Source organism: Schistosoma haematobium, chromosome ZW (assembly GCF_000699445.3).
Source record: "Schistosoma haematobium chromosome ZW, whole genome shotgun sequence".
NCBI classification, from domain to species: Eukaryota; Metazoa; Platyhelminthes; class Trematoda; order Strigeidida; family Schistosomatidae; genus Schistosoma; species Schistosoma haematobium.
In genome coordinates this window covers 61937406-61954772 of record NC_067195.1, presented here as the reverse complement: position 1 = coordinate 61954772, position 17367 = coordinate 61937406, and the positions used below count along the sequence as shown (strand labels likewise).

Sequence of the window (17367 nt, the reverse complement as noted above, 5' to 3'; positions counted from 1 at the left end):
TTCTCATTAACTGCAGGCCGACCCGATCTATATCTTTAGTCCTACGACACGAATTTCGCTATAAGTCCCTGTTGGAAACATTCTGTAACAACATTTTATGGAATATATATATATATATATATAAACGAATAGCAGTGGTCATGGACATAACATATTTGCATTTCAACATATCTGTGAGTAAGAAGCGTTCTTGTATTAACAGGCAGCTGGATACCTAAATCGAAGAAATTTAAGGTATTTTAGATCAGCACTAAACAAGAAAAACAGTTTTTATGAGCAAACATGGATAGTGGCTAGCAGTGGAATCCAGGACGCGCATTTCGTCCTATTTGGGACTCGTCAGCTAGATGTGCCTGCATCTCATAGTTGATGTTCACTCTGAGACTCGAACCCAGTACCATTCGCTTCAAACACCATCGCGTTATCCACTCAGCTACTGAGACCTGATAGTCACTTGCTTGTGCAATGGGGTGAGTTTAAATTCACTTGTTATTGTTTGGCTTGTATCTTCCCATTGATTAGATTCCACTGCTAGCCACTATCCATCTTTACTTGTGAATTAAGGCAATATCGAGGCATACGCACGGTATGCACATATGCCAATAACAGACTGATCAATTGCAGTCTTAAACATCAATGGGAAGATACAAGCCAAACAATAACAAGTGAATTTAAACTCACCCCATTGCACAAGCAAGTGACTATCAGGTCTCAGTAGCTGAGTGGATAACGCGATGGTGTTTGAAGCGAATGGTACTGGGTTCGAGTCTCAGAGTGAACATCAACTATGAGATGCAGGCACATCTAGCTGATGAGTCCCAAATAGGACGAAATGCGCGTCCTGGATTCCACTGCTAGCCACTATCCATCTTTGCTTATAGTGCTTGTGAATTGAGGTAATATCGAGGCACACACACAGTATGCACATGTGCCAATAACAGACTGATCAATTGTAGTCTTAAACCTCAATCGGAAGATACAAGCCAAACAATACCAAGTGAAAGAAAGAGTTTATTGTAAAGACTGAGGCTTGAAAACGTGGCACCTTACATGACGCGATATTGGATGTTACATCATATTTCATCATAATTAGAATGGGATTCCGTGACAACTTTCAAAATTTAATGAGATATCAAATCACTGCTTCTCTCTGCACCACAATACAAACACGTTTGCATAACTTTGACATATCCTATTGGGCGGGGGTTTTAAACTTTCCTCTCCGTGCTAAGACTCAGTCGGGTTGGTTTTCTATCTTTTGTGTGTTTTCTGTCCGGGACAACTGGCATACTATATTTGGTATTTTTGTCAACCACGCCATCGTTAGGTTGTCTACGCGGTCTACCTAAGGGGTAACTCCTAGAAACTAGAGACAACACAGCAGAACGGACTGTAGACATAACTTCTACTCCTTAAGAGTTGTCAAATGCTGGAATTCGCTGCCGCCTGAGTTAGTCCAAGCGACTTCCCAGGAGTCCTTTAAGAGGTAACTTGGCCTATTGTTAAGGACTAAAGATAATATCTTACTATAATTTACCAATTTCTGTCCCCTCTATTATCGTTAATACCACTAAGTTCTTGCCTGGAGGTATTGGTGATCCACTGTTACTAGACACGGAACCCCATTAGGTGAAAGCTATTCTGTCTACAACCATTCAAACCATTAAATATAAATAGGACTCACAGATTACAAACGTTTGAATGTTGAGACGAATGCAATTGATCAAATAGTTTAAAAAATATGCAGCATTCTAATTATGTTGGTTTGTTGTCAGTAATGGTGTGGTCCCAAACGATCAGTTGCGTTCTTTAGGGGCTTTAGACTTACAAAACACCGATATGGTACATAGATAAGGCCTACCACTACCACTCTTCTTCAAATTCCGAATGTTGAGACGCTTTTACAGACGCCTGATGATTTGAGGTATGCACTAAATAGAAGAGGAGAAGTAAAACCGAAGCAGTATAACGCAATAGATAGTAGAGGTTATGGGAATTTGACGGGTTATAGTTCAGGTATAAAAAAGTACCGTGTTCATAAAAGGTGAGACCATTATATGGTGGCGCCATGGTGACCTTAGGAGAATTCACCTACTTACTACTGTCAAAAGAGGGTTATAACTTAGCGTGAGGAATTAGAATTACAAGTTAGAATGAGAATTAAGGTTTAGGAATCAGAGTTAGCGTTATTATCATAGACTGACAAGCTGTAATACCAAAATGCTATTTAGCCAACCGGATTATTGAATCCCGCACCAGAGTCAAAGACTTGATATCTAAAACCACACTGATTCGTCCACTAATTATACTGTTGTCATAACATATCAATCCTTAAAAGCTTGTATATCAACTAATGAGTAGCTTTGATACATTTGTCCCTCATACTTTGGATGAAGTCCTATTCCTCACTTAATGTTTGTTCACTTTTTCACTTCCTATTTCGGTTTTTATATTTTGTTTTCGTTACTAGTCTTCTTGTTATATCTTGTTTAGTAACCTCAAACGATCAGCTCTTCAGTCAGTCAGCTACAACGTATGACCAAGCACATATGTGCATCGGTCCAAGTTGCCACACCTCATTAGCACAACATGATGAACACCGAATTCATAGAAGTAGTCACTTCAATTATAGTAATGTGTAAAAGAAGATTGTGTATAAGTACATAATACAGAAAAATAGAATTAGTCCTTAGAAAGATTATAAAACAACTTTAATCTCGCAGATCGAAGGAAGACAGAGTGTATACACTGACGCCATTGTGATCGATTCTGAGCCATGTCAACCAGTCTCCAATCATTGGTTACGATAGTCACACCGACCCCAACCAAGTAGCCTGCATCTACCAACATACGCAGCACGTGGCCCAACCACCTCAGTCGATAAAGATTCACAACCTCATCATCTGATTGACCATCATTCCCTAATACCCTGCGTCTAACCTCACTATTACTTACCCAGTGATCCTAGCAGACGCCAGCAATATTTTCTAAGGCATCTGTGGTCAAATATTAGTAGCTTACGAGTATCTTCTACTCTTAATGGCCTCGTTTCGCAGCCGTAAAGTAGGACAGAACGGACTGCCGCTCAGTATACTCGTCCTTTTATTGATAGAAGGATATCTCGCCTTCGCCATAGGTGACGTAAGTTGGCAAAAGCCAAACGAGGTTTTCGAATCCGTGCTGAGATTTCGTCAGGCACCAACCCACTAGGGCTGATCAGACTTCCAAGATAAGTAAAGTTGTCAACGCGTTCGACTACTTCATTCCCTATCCTTAGTTCAGGCGTTGACGCAGACCGGTCCTGAGGCAACAACTTGCATTTAGAGGGAGAGAAGCGCATTCCAAACATTCTGACATTGTTGCTCAGTGCTACCCGACCGTTGTTGCTACCTTGGCGTGGTGGTCGGACTTGCGTATTGTGATGAAGCAACCGAGCTATACTGGCTGGAACAATCGTTCCTTAAGGTCCTACCATGTCAAATAGGTCGGTTGAAGAGCGGTAAGACTAAAAGCAACAAACCCAAGGTCCGAAGGCGAAGTCGTACTACTGACTGTGCAGAGGTGTGACAGCAGTAAGGTGTTTCCTCCAGACAACCAGTATGACAGCGATGCTGCCTTCCCACAAGGAGGGGTGGGGTTAGAAAAGGTCGACCCTAAAAATTCACACCTCGCCTTACCTCACGGATATCCGTCTCCGGCGGTAAGGTCTCAACACGTACGGAGCTAACACAAAAATTACCCATAAAAAGGTCGTGTGTGACCGACCTCAAGCAGTTGCCCTTGGGCACTGCGGTCACGCTCTCAGGTCACTAAGACCACCTCTAACCCAATTTCCTTTTCAGGCACCTCCAGAAGAACCCTTCCACGGCGTTGACAACCGGGAAGTGATTATTTATTTATTTATTTATTTGAACACATGAATATTGGTACAAGAGAGCGCCAATATATATGCGCCACACAATGAGAATTCGAAGAGAAGTAGAAAAAAAAACTAAGGAGCGCAAAAGAGAAAGAGAACAATGATTAAGAGATTGGAGTAAGGTAGTGTGGTAGTAACGAGAGAACGAAAAGGTACAATCAGAAAAAATCTTTCAGGTAAAGGAGACACAACCACTTTTTATGAAGAAAGTAAAAGGTTACAGCAGGATCGCCACTGGCTTCTATTCTGAGCCATATCTGATAACGTCTCTAGCCACTGTGTAGCACCATCTCTCAGACCCCAACCAGGAAGTCGTGAAGGACCAACAGAAGCCAGTCCTTTGCAGCTTTCTTTCATACCACGACACCATGTCATGCACTGACCACCTCTCCGCTTCTTCCAACCAGTCCCAGAGTCGGCAAATAATGCACGACGTGGAATTCTCTGGGACGACATTCGTAGAACATGTCCAAGCCACCGAAGTCGGTGTTTCAAGATGGTGACACCAATTGAATTATCATCTCTGTGCTCGAACACACGATGCCGAACCTCTGCATTACTGACATGGTGTTGCCACTGAATGTCAGCAATCCTTCGGAGACAGCGATGATCGAACACAGAGAGTCGTCTAACGTCCTCAACTCGGAGAGACTAGGTTTCACAAGCATAGAGCAAAACTGCTCTCACCGACGCGTTGTAGATCCGACCTTTTACAGCCAGACTAACATCACGAAGGCGCCAAAGGTGGCACAGATTGGCATAAGCCGCTCTGGCTTTCACTATTCGTGCATTGATCTCATCACTCACACCCCCACCAGCACTTATACAGTTACCCAGATACACGAACTTCTCAACTACGTATATCTGCTCACCATCCAGGGTGAGTACAGGATTAGAATCCTGCCAGTCTTGTAGAAGTACTTTGCACTTCGAAGGTGCAAAGCACATACCATACCTACGGACACTGATTGCCAACTGATTAAGTGCGGATTGCATGGCTTGGGCATTATCGCACAGTAAGACAATATCATCTGCATACTCAAGGTCGAGAAGTCTTTCTCCAGGCAACAGATCCACACCACCATTACTTACATCCATCAGAGCTGTTTCCAGAATGTCATCGATGGCAAAGTTGAAGAGGAATGGTGAGATTGGGCAACCCTGCCTAACCCCACTGCTCGAATGGAACAATGGAGAGAGGTGGTTGTATGCCCTCACTCTGCCTGCGGTGTTTGTATATAGGGCTTTTAAGATGTTAATAAACTTCTCAGGCACACCCTTATTCAATAGACAATCCCAGAGAACAGTCCTATCCAACGAATCGAAGGCAGCCCTGATGTCAAGAAACACTACGATTGTTGGCCTCTGATAAGTATGATGGTGTTCTAACATTTGGCGGAGGGTGAAGATATGATCAATACATCCTCGACCAGAACGAAACCCAGCCTGCTCCTCGCGAGTCAATCTTTCTCGGGTTTTGAACAACCTACGAAGAATGACGGAAGCCAATAGCTTGGACGCAATCGGAAGTAAACTTATCCCCCGATAGTTGTTACAGGAACGACGTGAACCCTTTTTAAAGATAGGGACAACTATCGACTCATTCCATGACGTTGGTACACTCTCTAGTTCCCAAACCTTTGTAAACAACGTCGTCAATTCCTTAGTCAAAAAGTCACCACCATCTTTAAAAAGGGTCGGAGGTAAGTCATCTGGGCCAGGTGATTTGTAACGCTTCAAGAGTTGGAGTTCCTTGCGGACTTCCTCCTCATTTGGTGGATCAGTCGTCACCGGCCATGGAGGGCAGGACAGTCTGACCGATGTTGCCGGAGCAGCAGGCCAGTTGAACTGCCCTTCGTCCAAGACGTCGATGGATGTTAGTGACTGGCATCCCATCGCCCTCGCAGATTGTTTCACTCACACCAGACTTCTTGCTGCCAGTGGCTCGGATGAGCTGGAAGAGCTTCCGGTAGTTACCAGATGCAGCTGCTGCTTCCAGCTCATTAGAACGCATCGACCACCAGGCTTCTCGGTCCTTACGCAAGCTTTGCCCAATTTCCTTACGTAACATCCTTCGTTTATGGTCAAACTCACGGTCACCCGGAGTAGACCGACGGGCTTCAATGAGTTGTAAGGAACCTGGAGAAACCCAGTGCTTAAAAGCGGGACGTTTCGCAAACCCACAACTGACTGTTCCCGCCATTTTCATGGCGTCATGCAATTGCAACCAATGCTCATCTATACTTTTCGGTGGAGTGGTAGCTAGCCTAGAGGCTAGCTCGGTTCGATACTTACTTGCAACAGAAGTTGCAACCAACTTGCTGACATCAATCCTTTGGTGACGGTCACTTCGTTGGCCACTGAAAAGTAAGGTAAGTTTGACGCAGACCAGGGCATGATCAGAGTCCAGATAGGCACTCCAAAAGGAGCGGCAGTCTTGTACACAACCACGCCAGCGGTAGCTGATCGCGATGTGATCAATCTGAGTCCAGGCCTGGGATGCAGAGGGAGGACGCCAGGTGGCACATCGGCGATGACTGTGCCGGAAGTTAGTGCTAGCCAGAAACAGGTTGTGGTCTGTGCACAGTTGCAGTAGACAGTCCCCGTTATCTGTCCTGCAACCAACGAGTCCCAATCGGCCACCTAAACGACTCTCTTCTGTGCCTAGACGCCCAACCTGAGCATTCAAGTCTCCGGCTAGTACTACAATATCTGTCTGATGAACTTTCTGTAGAACTGTTAGTTGGTGGTAAAACTCATCCTTGGTGGCATTCGGGCTGTAATCTGTCGGAGAATGGGCGAAGATGACGAAAAGACATCGTTTCTCACGCCGATTTCTTCTCACTTTGATGGAACTTTCTAATCTAACAGCACATAACCGACTGTTAATGGGGATCCAATCGACTAGTGCTGCCTCAGCTCTAGCGCTTAGTGCGACACCAACGCCAGCAAGACCAGACGAAGATGCCACAGGGTCCCCGGATAAGCGCACGTAAAACAAGCTTTTCAAAGCGACAGATGGAGATCGAATTTGTAGTACTTCGCCAGAGTCTTGAATACGGGTCTCGGATAGACAGCAGACATCGATATGAAGACTTTCCAAAGACATAGCCAGCCCTATCTGTTGTCCGACCTGCATAAATGTGCGAACGTTGAAGGCAGCCAGTTTGAATGGTGCACGTGGTTTCAGAAAAACTGCTTCAGTCCTCGTATTCGGTGGTAACATACAATTTTCAACCGGACAGTGACTCGAGAACGTTTAGATACAGTCGAATTTCCACCAAAGACGAGCCGCTGTATAAGTATAAAAGAGGGTGAATAATGTGGAAAATAATAGTAATAATAATAATAATAATAATGACAATAATAGTAGTAATAATAATAATAGTATTAATAATGACAATAATTGTAATGATAATAGTCTGAATCAATTGTTTGTTTTTCAAAGCGAGAAAGGTAATTTCCATAGGCATAAAGAGTTCATCTATTTGTGTGTGGGCTGTGATACTGCCCGGGTGCCCAAACCGAAGCAGGTGGTTTTCTTAGGGGCCACTCCCCGAGCCTTTGACCTAAAGGTCTAACCCACAAGGCAGTGGAGCATCGTAAGGAGATGCAGTCCCATGGAAGCCGGTGAACAACAATTGGTTCATACGCCATTTGTTCCCACAGGATACTGGAGCCCATGTTCACCATTGGTTTGGAATCCGGTTAAAGCGCCGGACATTCGCTTTTCGTCCTCTCATTTTCGTAAACAACACCCCCGCCACGAGAAGGCAATGAGTAGGACTTCCCTGGCAGAGGCTGTATACGCGTGGCCGTGTGAGAGTATTTCGAGAGGGAGAGCGGACTCTCCCCACTCTCGGCCGTACCAGGGCATTCAGGGGGCTAGCAGCACTCAAGACCACTGTATTCATAATCAACCTCCCTCTTCAATTCCTATTATTCCTCCCACAGCGACCGTCAACTATAAATCTCCTCTTTTGGCTTCCTCCCCAAGTGTCACCGTAGCCAACGATTCTAGTGCGCAAAACACTATCCCAGGTCCACTGAAACCTCGCTCCAAACTACACATTGGAGCCTTCAACGTACGCACCCTATGTAAAATCGGTCAACAGGCTTCCTTGGCTAAAACCCTAGAGTCTCTTTACATTGATGTATGCTGTGTCTCCGAAACACGCATACAGGATTCCAGTGTGGTCATTCACTTGACCTCACCTCGGCAAAACGGAGAGCCAACGAGATACACCCTACGTGTATCTGGTGACCCGATGGCCAGTTCTCGTGGACTGGCAGGTGTAGGCATAACACTAAGCATGAGGGCGGAACAAGCACTGCTAGAGTGGATTCCCGTCAACAGTCGTCTGTGCTGTTCGGCTAAACGGCTCCGTAAAAACTCGGAAGGATAGGGACACACGTCGTTGCCTTTTTGTCGTTTCTGCCTACGCTCCCACCGACTGCAGCTCAGATGAAGTGAAAGATGAATTTTACAGAAAGCTATCTGAACTTCTTCAGAAAGCTAAACGTTCAGACATAGTACTCGTAGGGGGTGACTTTAATGCCCAGATAGGTAGTTTAAACCAAACACAAAGGTATTTAGGTGGGTATTTTAGTATTCCGGCACAGCGAACAGATAATGGTGATTGTCTGCTACAACTGTGCTCAGACAATCGTTTATTTTTAGCAAACAAATTTTAAGCATAAGGAGAGACATCGTCTAACATGGCGACCCCCTACACCAAACCAACGATGGACTCAAATAGACCATATTGCCATCACTCATCGTTGGAGAGGGTCGATAGAAGATTGTCGCTCATTCTGGAGTACCTGCTTGGACTCCGACCATGCCCTAATACGGGCACGCATCTGCTTGCGCCTCACTGGACGTAAAAAGCCTCAGTAAAAAGACCCATTAGAACTGAATTGAGTAGCCAGAAAACCAAAAGTAGGGGAGTTGGAAAACCCTGATTATAAACCAATGGTGCACACAGGTTCCAGGATCCCAAGGAAACAAATGGCGTATAAACCTATTGTTGCTCACTGACTACCATGGGACTGCGTCTCCTAAAGTTGCTCCACTGATTTGTGGATCATGCCTTTAGGTCAAAGATTCGGAGTGTGACTTCCCAAGAAAACCACCTGTTTCAGTTTGGTCAACCGGGCAGTATTCCAGCCCTTACACAAATCGAATGATTTATGTGGCGCATATGTATTTGGTACCTTTTTGTACCAATGTTTGTGTTTAAATAAATTAATTTAACTCAAAGAATTTTTCCTGGTTGTAGTTTTTCTAACTGGACTGCCTCTCCCATTATTATTATTTCACTCATGCACTAATTTCTGTTCGTAACGTTTTTATCATACGCACCTCACATTATCTCATCACAACCTCATTGGTATTGTGTGGCGCATATGTGTTTCGTGCTCCCTTGTATCAACGTTTGTGTTCAAATAAATAAAATAAAATGTGTCACCCAAGGTCCCCAAACTCTGGTTATAATAATCACTCGGACTCCAAGCAGATAATCTACACCTACCTACTTAGCTCAGTCCAGTTGTCAGCAACTTCATTAACTGGTGCCGCATCTTGGTCTTTCAGTCTACTCTTGCACCAGACAACATCGATCGTCGAGGCATGCAACTTTTAGGCATACCTGAAACATGTAACCACATCAGTCAATGAAAACTTATCACCCCATCAGTCGATCTGTCATCTTTACGTACTACCGTGTGTCTGACTTTAGTATTGCTCACTCGGTGGTCCCAACATACGTAAGTAGTGGTTCAAAGACACCTTTGATTGAATACTAGTGACCCACGGATATCATCTGTTGTTAGTGACCATACCCATATAGTAGGTTAGAGTGAATTGCTGCATGGTAAAGTCATTCTTTGGTTGGAAAACGGACATATCACATAGACCAAAAGTTACACAAGTTGGCGAAAGTCAAATTAGCTTTCCAAATCCGTGCCGCGAATTTACCAGACACCGACCCTCAAGGTTGATGGGATTTCCAAAATAAGTGAGGTGATAGACATCCTAAATTACCTCACCTCCCTTCATAGGTACAAGCGTTGACCTGGGACTGAACATGTCAAGGAATGAAATAGTATTAACGTCATAATAATCTTGGCTCTCACGCTGGTGTTCGCTACTTCCAAAGTAAAAGCAATAACAGTTTGACTTATTATTAAATTACTTTTCTTTCTTTGTAGATGTTATGGAAAAATGTGGAACTACAACTCAAAATTGGTTTTTAGCAATAGAAAAAGGCGATTTATCTCTGGTTCAAAAACTGTGGAAGGATATAAATGATATTGATGTTACGGATAATTACATTCTAAATAATATAAAGGTATTTTGCATTTATTTTAATCTATGTGGTAGCATGAAAATGTAACTGGGCTTATTGTTGGTGCCCATTATGGTCATAAAGATATTGTTAGATGGCTTTTAAAAAACAAAGCGAATCCTAACTGGGAAACGAATGTTTGTTATACATTTGTACATTATTCATAATCGTTTTTAGCTTAAGTGGCGCCCAATTCACTTTGCTGCTAAACGTGGCCACTGCGCCACTGTGGATATGCTCTGTTCTAGCGGAGCTGTTGTTGATCCTGTTACAATGGTATGTGATTATTATCTTATATTGTTTCAGAATAATGAAACACCCCTTTCGTTGGCTGTACAATCCCATATGCGGGATACTGTACGCAAACTTGTACACTTGGGAGCAAAAACAAGTAAAAGTAATGAAGTAAGCGGTGTTTTTCATAATTGAATTTTACAAATTTTTCGTGATGAAATATGTGTATATACATATTACTAAATCCACTATTTCTTTTAGGGTCTTTTCTACCACTACGTATATACTGGGGTGCTAGTATCCGACAATAAGGCACCAGGATCACATGATTCCACCGATTCCTTTCGTGACAAGAACTTGCAGCTACAAAATCAGAATGCACGAAGTAACTCATCTATGCTACCTGTTATTTCTACATCATGCCTGGATAGTGATCTTAAAGATCTTTCAGTGGCAATTTTTGATAGTCAGATAATCATGAACCAGCTTCAGTGTCAATCAACAAGTTACGACTTGGAACTCGCTAGGCGAAAGAGAGAACTTATCAGACGCTTACCACTTCTACCATGTATGTCATTGCAATCAGCGAATCAGTTTCTTCAACTAACTCAACGTGCTTCCCGAGCAGATTTACCATTAGAGAGCCGTTTGCTCGCTGTTTCTCATTTGTTCAATTTGCTTTCTGTCTCGCCTGTCAACGACGCACACAACGACCTTTCAAACAAAACATCTAATAATGCTTTTAATGAGCCTTACTTACGTCTCATTGAGGCATGTCTATGTGAAACCCATTGTCCTTTGGAATTAACTGTTGAACTAAGTAGACTAGCTGTTCATATGGCGAGCTTGGGAGTAAACAAACAAATCGATGTTAATGGTGCTGTTGCTGGTGATGATTTCACGCCCAAATCTAACACACCATCTGGGCACGTTATTTCTTATATACTAAAGTTATTCAGGAAACTAGTTCTCAAAAGTAATCCACAGTATAGATCAGGGATTCTTGCCCATTTATCACGCATCTTATCAGATTTGTACGCACCAGTGGGTGATAGAAAAAGATATAATATCAGTAATTTATGCTCCTGGATTGATTTGATACCTTTTAGTTCAAGTGTAATTTCGAATCTTATACGCTTAGGAGAGTCTCTGGACCAACCACTGAATGTACCTCGTTTCGCTCAACTTGTTGGTCTTACCGCTCGTTGTCTGATCAGTGTTTATACAAAATCTTGTTCAAGTTCCTTTTCTGCCCGCTTTTCTGATCTTGCAGATATCCTCGTAGGTTGGAGTGTGGATTCGTCCGGCAATTCAAAAGATGTAAACATTAATATTATCTATGAAGAACTGTACTTCGGTCTTTCACACTGGTTTCTCATATCTACGGAAGAAAAAATAAATGAATACAAACAAACGTCATTGCCTCTGATTATTAACGAAAACATTCGGGAAATGATCTCTCATCTGTTGGAGGATAGCGAAAACTCACTTAATACTGCTATTTCGGAATGCTCTATCATGAGTTGCAAACGGGGTACTCCAATATCAGGAAGCGTGAAACTAGCTTCTGACCCAAACTCTCACTTTGTTTCGGTCCAACTTTTCCTCAACGTTTTATGTAGTATATTTGGAGGCATCTGTAAACATGCATTCGATTCTACTCACCTTTGTTTCAATGACGTTATATCCGGAAATGTTTCACAGTGGATTGAACGTTTACTTCACATCATTCAGTCGACAAGTGCTTATTACAATTCATTAATATCACAAAAACAAAGTGGTTCCTGGCATTCAGGTCATGGAAATGTATCTTCACCTCGTGCACCACTCATTGTCTTGGATGGTATTCAGTCTTCAGTTTTTAAGCTTTTGAACTGTTTAATACAGTTTTCTGATTGCTCTAATGTTGATATAATATCAGTAGACAATTGTGTGATATCCAGCGTTGATCCTGGGAGTTTACCCAACACCGATTGCTCCTTATATTCTCTACTCGAATTGGTCTTCACTGTCATCAAAATAAAATGCTCATCTACTTTTACTTCTGCGAATCCCTCATCGTTACTAATTTATTTTGACTCACACTCTAAATTGCACCATTTTAAATTCTGTTCCAAATCTAATGTTGAAAAAGGAAGTTCACCAAGTCAAAAAATTTTCCGTATGTTGTGCTATATGTCATCAACATTGCATCTCCAGAGTGCTGTATGTGAACTAGCATTGTCTGATCTCCAGCTGGCTATAGGTTCACAGAAACAGTCAGATTCATCTTGTAGTCATAAAGCTGAAATCCTAGGATTATTTAGTTTATCTTTGCTTACTGAAGTTATGAAAAGTATGTCTTGTGAACTTAAAAATAAGTTGCTTTACCGTGTATATGAAATCATTCAACCAAATTGTTTTGAGAACTGGCATTATTTTTCACCTCGTCTTAGAATAGTCCTCTTGTCGTTTATGAACAATTCCTCACTTATTAAAAGGTCTCAACCAGTCTATATTCGCGATATGATTACTGGTTTTCTTTCTGTGAAAAGTATTTCCAGTATCGAGTGTTGTGTTCTTTTAAACTTGACCGATTTGTTTTTATCCGAAGGTGTTCTGAATTCTGATGATCAACTGTCTTTAATTTTTCATCTCATAACTCTTTCAAAATGCATGCTAATCACACAAATAGTTCTGGACTCAACTCACAATAATGTTTTCACCTTCATTGTGAATGTCCTCATGAAACATACCCTTCCTCATATTGAAAAGGGGAATGCAATTCTTGCCTCTCATCTTTTACATTTATCTCAAATATCATTATCTTACCCATGCCCACAAGTTCAAAAGGCTGGCAATGATCTCTTACTGTTAGTTGGATCATTTTCTTTCTCTAAAGTGGAATTTCCAGCATCTTGTTTGTATTCGGAATTGCTTTGGTTCACCACTCGCCGACCGGACCAATCAGCCACAGCCTTATTACCAGTATCCGATGGTAGTCACAACAATCTAATAACTATGACTACTGCTTTCCCTAGTCTGCCAGCTGTTGCGGGTATTTTGGGTATTTTGACACGGGGAGCTCCATACACGCAAAAAGTAGAGAGCAGTCGACTAAAGATTTTAAAGAGTCCTATTGATTGGATACGACGTTTATCATACTTAGTTTCTCCACTTCCATCGGATAAAAAGTATGATTTTTCGTTGCTACAGTGCACTAGTTTCATTCAACCTGTTCTATGGCACACTGCATGGGCAATGGTTGATTACAAGTTGAAAGTAGCCCCTTGGGCTAACCCACTGAAAACATTTTTCTCTCTTGAGGGAACTTTAAGAGCGATTATCCAGCCAGTTTATTCCAACGATTCTTCTAACAATAATCAATCCTCAATCATTTCATTCCATATGGCATCTTCAGAGGCTTTCTCTCACCAAAAGAAGAACCGACATTTAAGCCAGATTCACTTACTTTTGAATTTTCTAAATTACCTTGAACGTGTTATTTTCAATGCAACCAATGGTTTTGCGATTGCACTTTCCCATCCATCGACATCTGCTTCTATATTTTTCACCGCAAATGAGAACACTTGTACACAGTGGTTTAATCGTATTAGAACACTTCTTGTTCGTATCTCAAGTGACTTGCCGTTAGTGTCCTGTGGTGGCATGGGACCAGCTAATGAAGTTTTATCGACAACTATTTATCATGCATACAACTTACTCAAAATTATTTCAAATTACAACAACCCAAGTGTTCAAGAAATTTGGATCAGCACCTTAAAACAATACGGTGACCCTATAGATTTATTTATTTATCTATCCAATGCACTTCATCACTTAGGCGCATGGGAAGAATTGAAAGCATTAGCACAGTAAGTAACGCAAAATTCAGTCCCTTTCTCGTTTCAATAAACTGTTCTGTCCTTTAAGTTACGAATAATACTACTCATCCTACATTACTTTTAAGGAAAGATAACTGGGTTTCTGTAGATCCTTGGTTAAGTCAGATAGGCATAAATAACATAGGACCTTGCACAGTCGTGTATCAATCTACGTTACTGGATTTAAAACTAGTACCGTAAGAAGAAATCAATAGGTGTAAGAACAAAATGTTAGAATCATTCGTACAAACAATAATAGGGAACTGAAGAAAATGGAAAGCATCAAAACAACCAATTTTATATTTAAAACTGAAGATTTAAGAAAAAATGTAAGCTGATTGATTTGCGTCTGTACGTTTTGTGTCATTCGAGGTTTTAATCACAGATTGAGATGGTGTAGAAGATTTGTAGCTCAGGTGGATGATTTTGATAGTTTTTCTCACAAAAATAAGGTTTACGTTTATCTTATACAAGATTTCAGTGACTTGGTGCACTGATCTTATGTGTTTCATTAACTTTTATTATTATTATTATCATCATCCTAAGAGCTGTTACTTTGACCAACACTTGACAATAAGTTAATTTTACAACGTCTTTAATATCATGTTTCGGTTTGGGCACCCGGGCAGCATCACAATCCTCACACAAATCAATGATAACTGCTACTGACTTCATTGTTATTGTCTGCTGCATATATATTTGGTGCCCCCTTGTATCAATGTTTATGTGCTCAAATAAGTAAATTAATATAGACTTCTCACCTAACAGCAGTATTATTTGCTTTCATAATACGCTGTCACTGTTTCAACGACAAGATCAAGTACTCAAAACCCGTGATAGCGCTTTCAGACATTCCTTCGTAAGAGGTATTTTTATTTTTGTATTCGATTTGTGTTTATAGTAGATAATTAGAAATTAAAGATTCTATTTCCATGTGGTTTACAACTATGGTAATTATGGTAAATTTATATTTTTAGGTGGACGGATGATCTTTTCACGGCAGAAAAAAACCCGCTTTCATGGCTTCATGGTATATCTTCTCTAGCTCGTGGTCGTTGGGATCAAGGTATTCTACAATTAACCAGTTTTGTTGATTCGAACTTGCCAAAAAGCAGTGCTTTAAATCCAGAAAACGTAATTACCAATGAAACTGATAAATGCTCCATTCCAACATCTACAGCGTATATCGTAAATGTCCTTCTTCAAATGTACCTTTCTGAAGGTAACTATACTTGTGCGCATAAACTCCGGAACCGTATAACATCGTGTGTCAAAATGAAATCTCTAAAGGAAAGTTCAACATTTCAACTTAATTCAGCACGCCTCGACTGCTTGAGTAAATTATCTGAGTAAGTTTGCCCATTTAATTACTTTCCGCCTTAAGCTTTTACTATTGCTAACAATAATAATAATATTTAGCCTTAAGCTAGAAGTTAGTCTTGAAATATTCCTCCATCTAATTTATGATTATTTGACGAAACTAATACCATTCGTCCCATTAAAGTTGTCTTTACTCCCAGCGTTATAAATTTATCACTAATTTATTTTAGATCAGCTTTCTCTTTGATATACGTACTCAACCAACTTCTGATGTTACTTTTTTCAGTCACTCTAGTCATATTATTTTAAGTTTTTACTACTTCGTATTTATAAAAACTCTGCTTCCTCTACTCCTTATTTGTTTCCTTATAGATGGGTTTCTGAAAATGTAGTTGAAGATAATCTCATTCCAAGTTCTTCTGAACTATGGTCCCAGAGCTCCATTCAAAAGCAACTAGACAGTCTACTGGTGAATGCTGCTTGCGTAAAACATGATAGTTATGGCAATACAGAGGACAAGTTGTTGGAGCTAACGACGATTATAAGACAGAAGTCAGCAAGTGCAAACTTCCTTCTACCCTTGAATATGTTTGCAGATTTTTACTCTCAACCAAATTATGTTCTGGATGATGGTTTGCAAGATTACATGATTAAAGCGCAACTCATACTTAGTGAACGAACATGTACTATGTATGGATCATCAAGTCCCATAAACTACTCTACTTGGCTACACCTCATTTCTTCCAATATGAAAGCCCATTCTGTCGCTGAACTTTCAGCTTGCCAATGGGCATGTTTAAATAATTGTCCATATCTTGCTCGGCGTTTGCTTGTTAAAACAGCGAAATGTCTCACACTTCTTGATACTTCAGTGGATAAAGAAGCAACATATTTCGATAAGCTTTGCAACGTCGCTTTATCTTCCTCAGATGATATACTATCCAAATTATCTCAATTGGATACTTTAAAGTTCTATAACTGTATGGCCAGAATTCTGTGGTTGTTTGGGAGTGGGAACGACGAACAAGAATTAGTTAATAAGACAAAAGCAATAGCAGTGTTAACTTCTGGTCTGAGATTGGGATTAATGAAAAAATACAGTTGTGATGCAATTGAAACTTCATCTAAATGTAATTTGGAAGCTGAAATGGCTCTAAGCCTTTTCGATTGGCTAGAATCACCTACAAATACTAACGACATCTCAATGGCAGAAAAAATATATCTTAGTTTTATAAGCTCAGACGAACCAGGAGAAAAGGTATTTTATACAGTAAATTGATTATTGATTGTTCTTTATATTCGTCTGCTTTTACAACTAATCATTTTTCGTATATTAGTTTGTAGAATATTATGACAAAACTCACGACAAGGCCACACTATCCTAAAGTAGAATTTGAATTTTTGTCCCGGTAGTAGACTAACATTAGGTTTAACGCCGTATTTCATTGATCCTTGTTACCAGAGCAGTAACTTGCTGGTTAATTCACTCAAACCAACTGACGCAATTCCTTGCTCTTAATGAAGACGTGGACAAAAGGCTTTTCTCAACATCATGATAATAGAAAATGTTTGGAGTACGTTTCTCTTCCTCAAATTGTTGCTTTAAAACTAGCTAACAATAAAGAATGAGGTAGCTAACCGTGTTGGTCTCTACATTTATGTTATGGGCTTTGTGAGTTCT

At 40.9% G+C, this 17367-nt stretch overlaps 1 protein-coding gene across 3 annotated transcripts in view; it reads left to right on the top strand.

Annotated features, from left to right (window-relative positions):
• Positions 1 to 1076: 1076 nt before the first annotated feature.
• The window catches only part of SMG1_1 (Serine/threonine-protein kinase smg1), a 35698-nt gene continuing 19407 nt past the window's right edge, over positions 1077 to 17367 (top strand). Inside the window, exons 1-9 of one of the 3 annotated variants that reach the window (XM_051211982.1) lie at positions 1077 to 1242; positions 9202 to 10079; positions 10133 to 10272; positions 10305 to 10406; positions 10447 to 10545; positions 10576 to 10674; positions 10765 to 14357; positions 15344 to 15715; positions 16059 to 16944. In XM_051211982.1, coding sequence (XP_051072113.1) covers positions 10138 to 10272; positions 10305 to 10406; positions 10447 to 10545; positions 10576 to 10674; positions 10765 to 14357; positions 15344 to 15715; positions 16059 to 16944 — 5286 coding nt within the window. In that variant the 5' untranslated portion in view covers positions 1077 to 1242; positions 9202 to 10079; positions 10133 to 10137. Of the gene's footprint in view, positions 1243 to 7806; positions 10080 to 10132; positions 10407 to 10446; positions 10546 to 10575; positions 10675 to 10764; positions 14358 to 15343; positions 15716 to 16058; positions 16945 to 17367 lie in introns of those variants that run through there. The other 2 variants (XM_051211980.1, XM_051211981.1) reach the window with 2 other exon arrangements.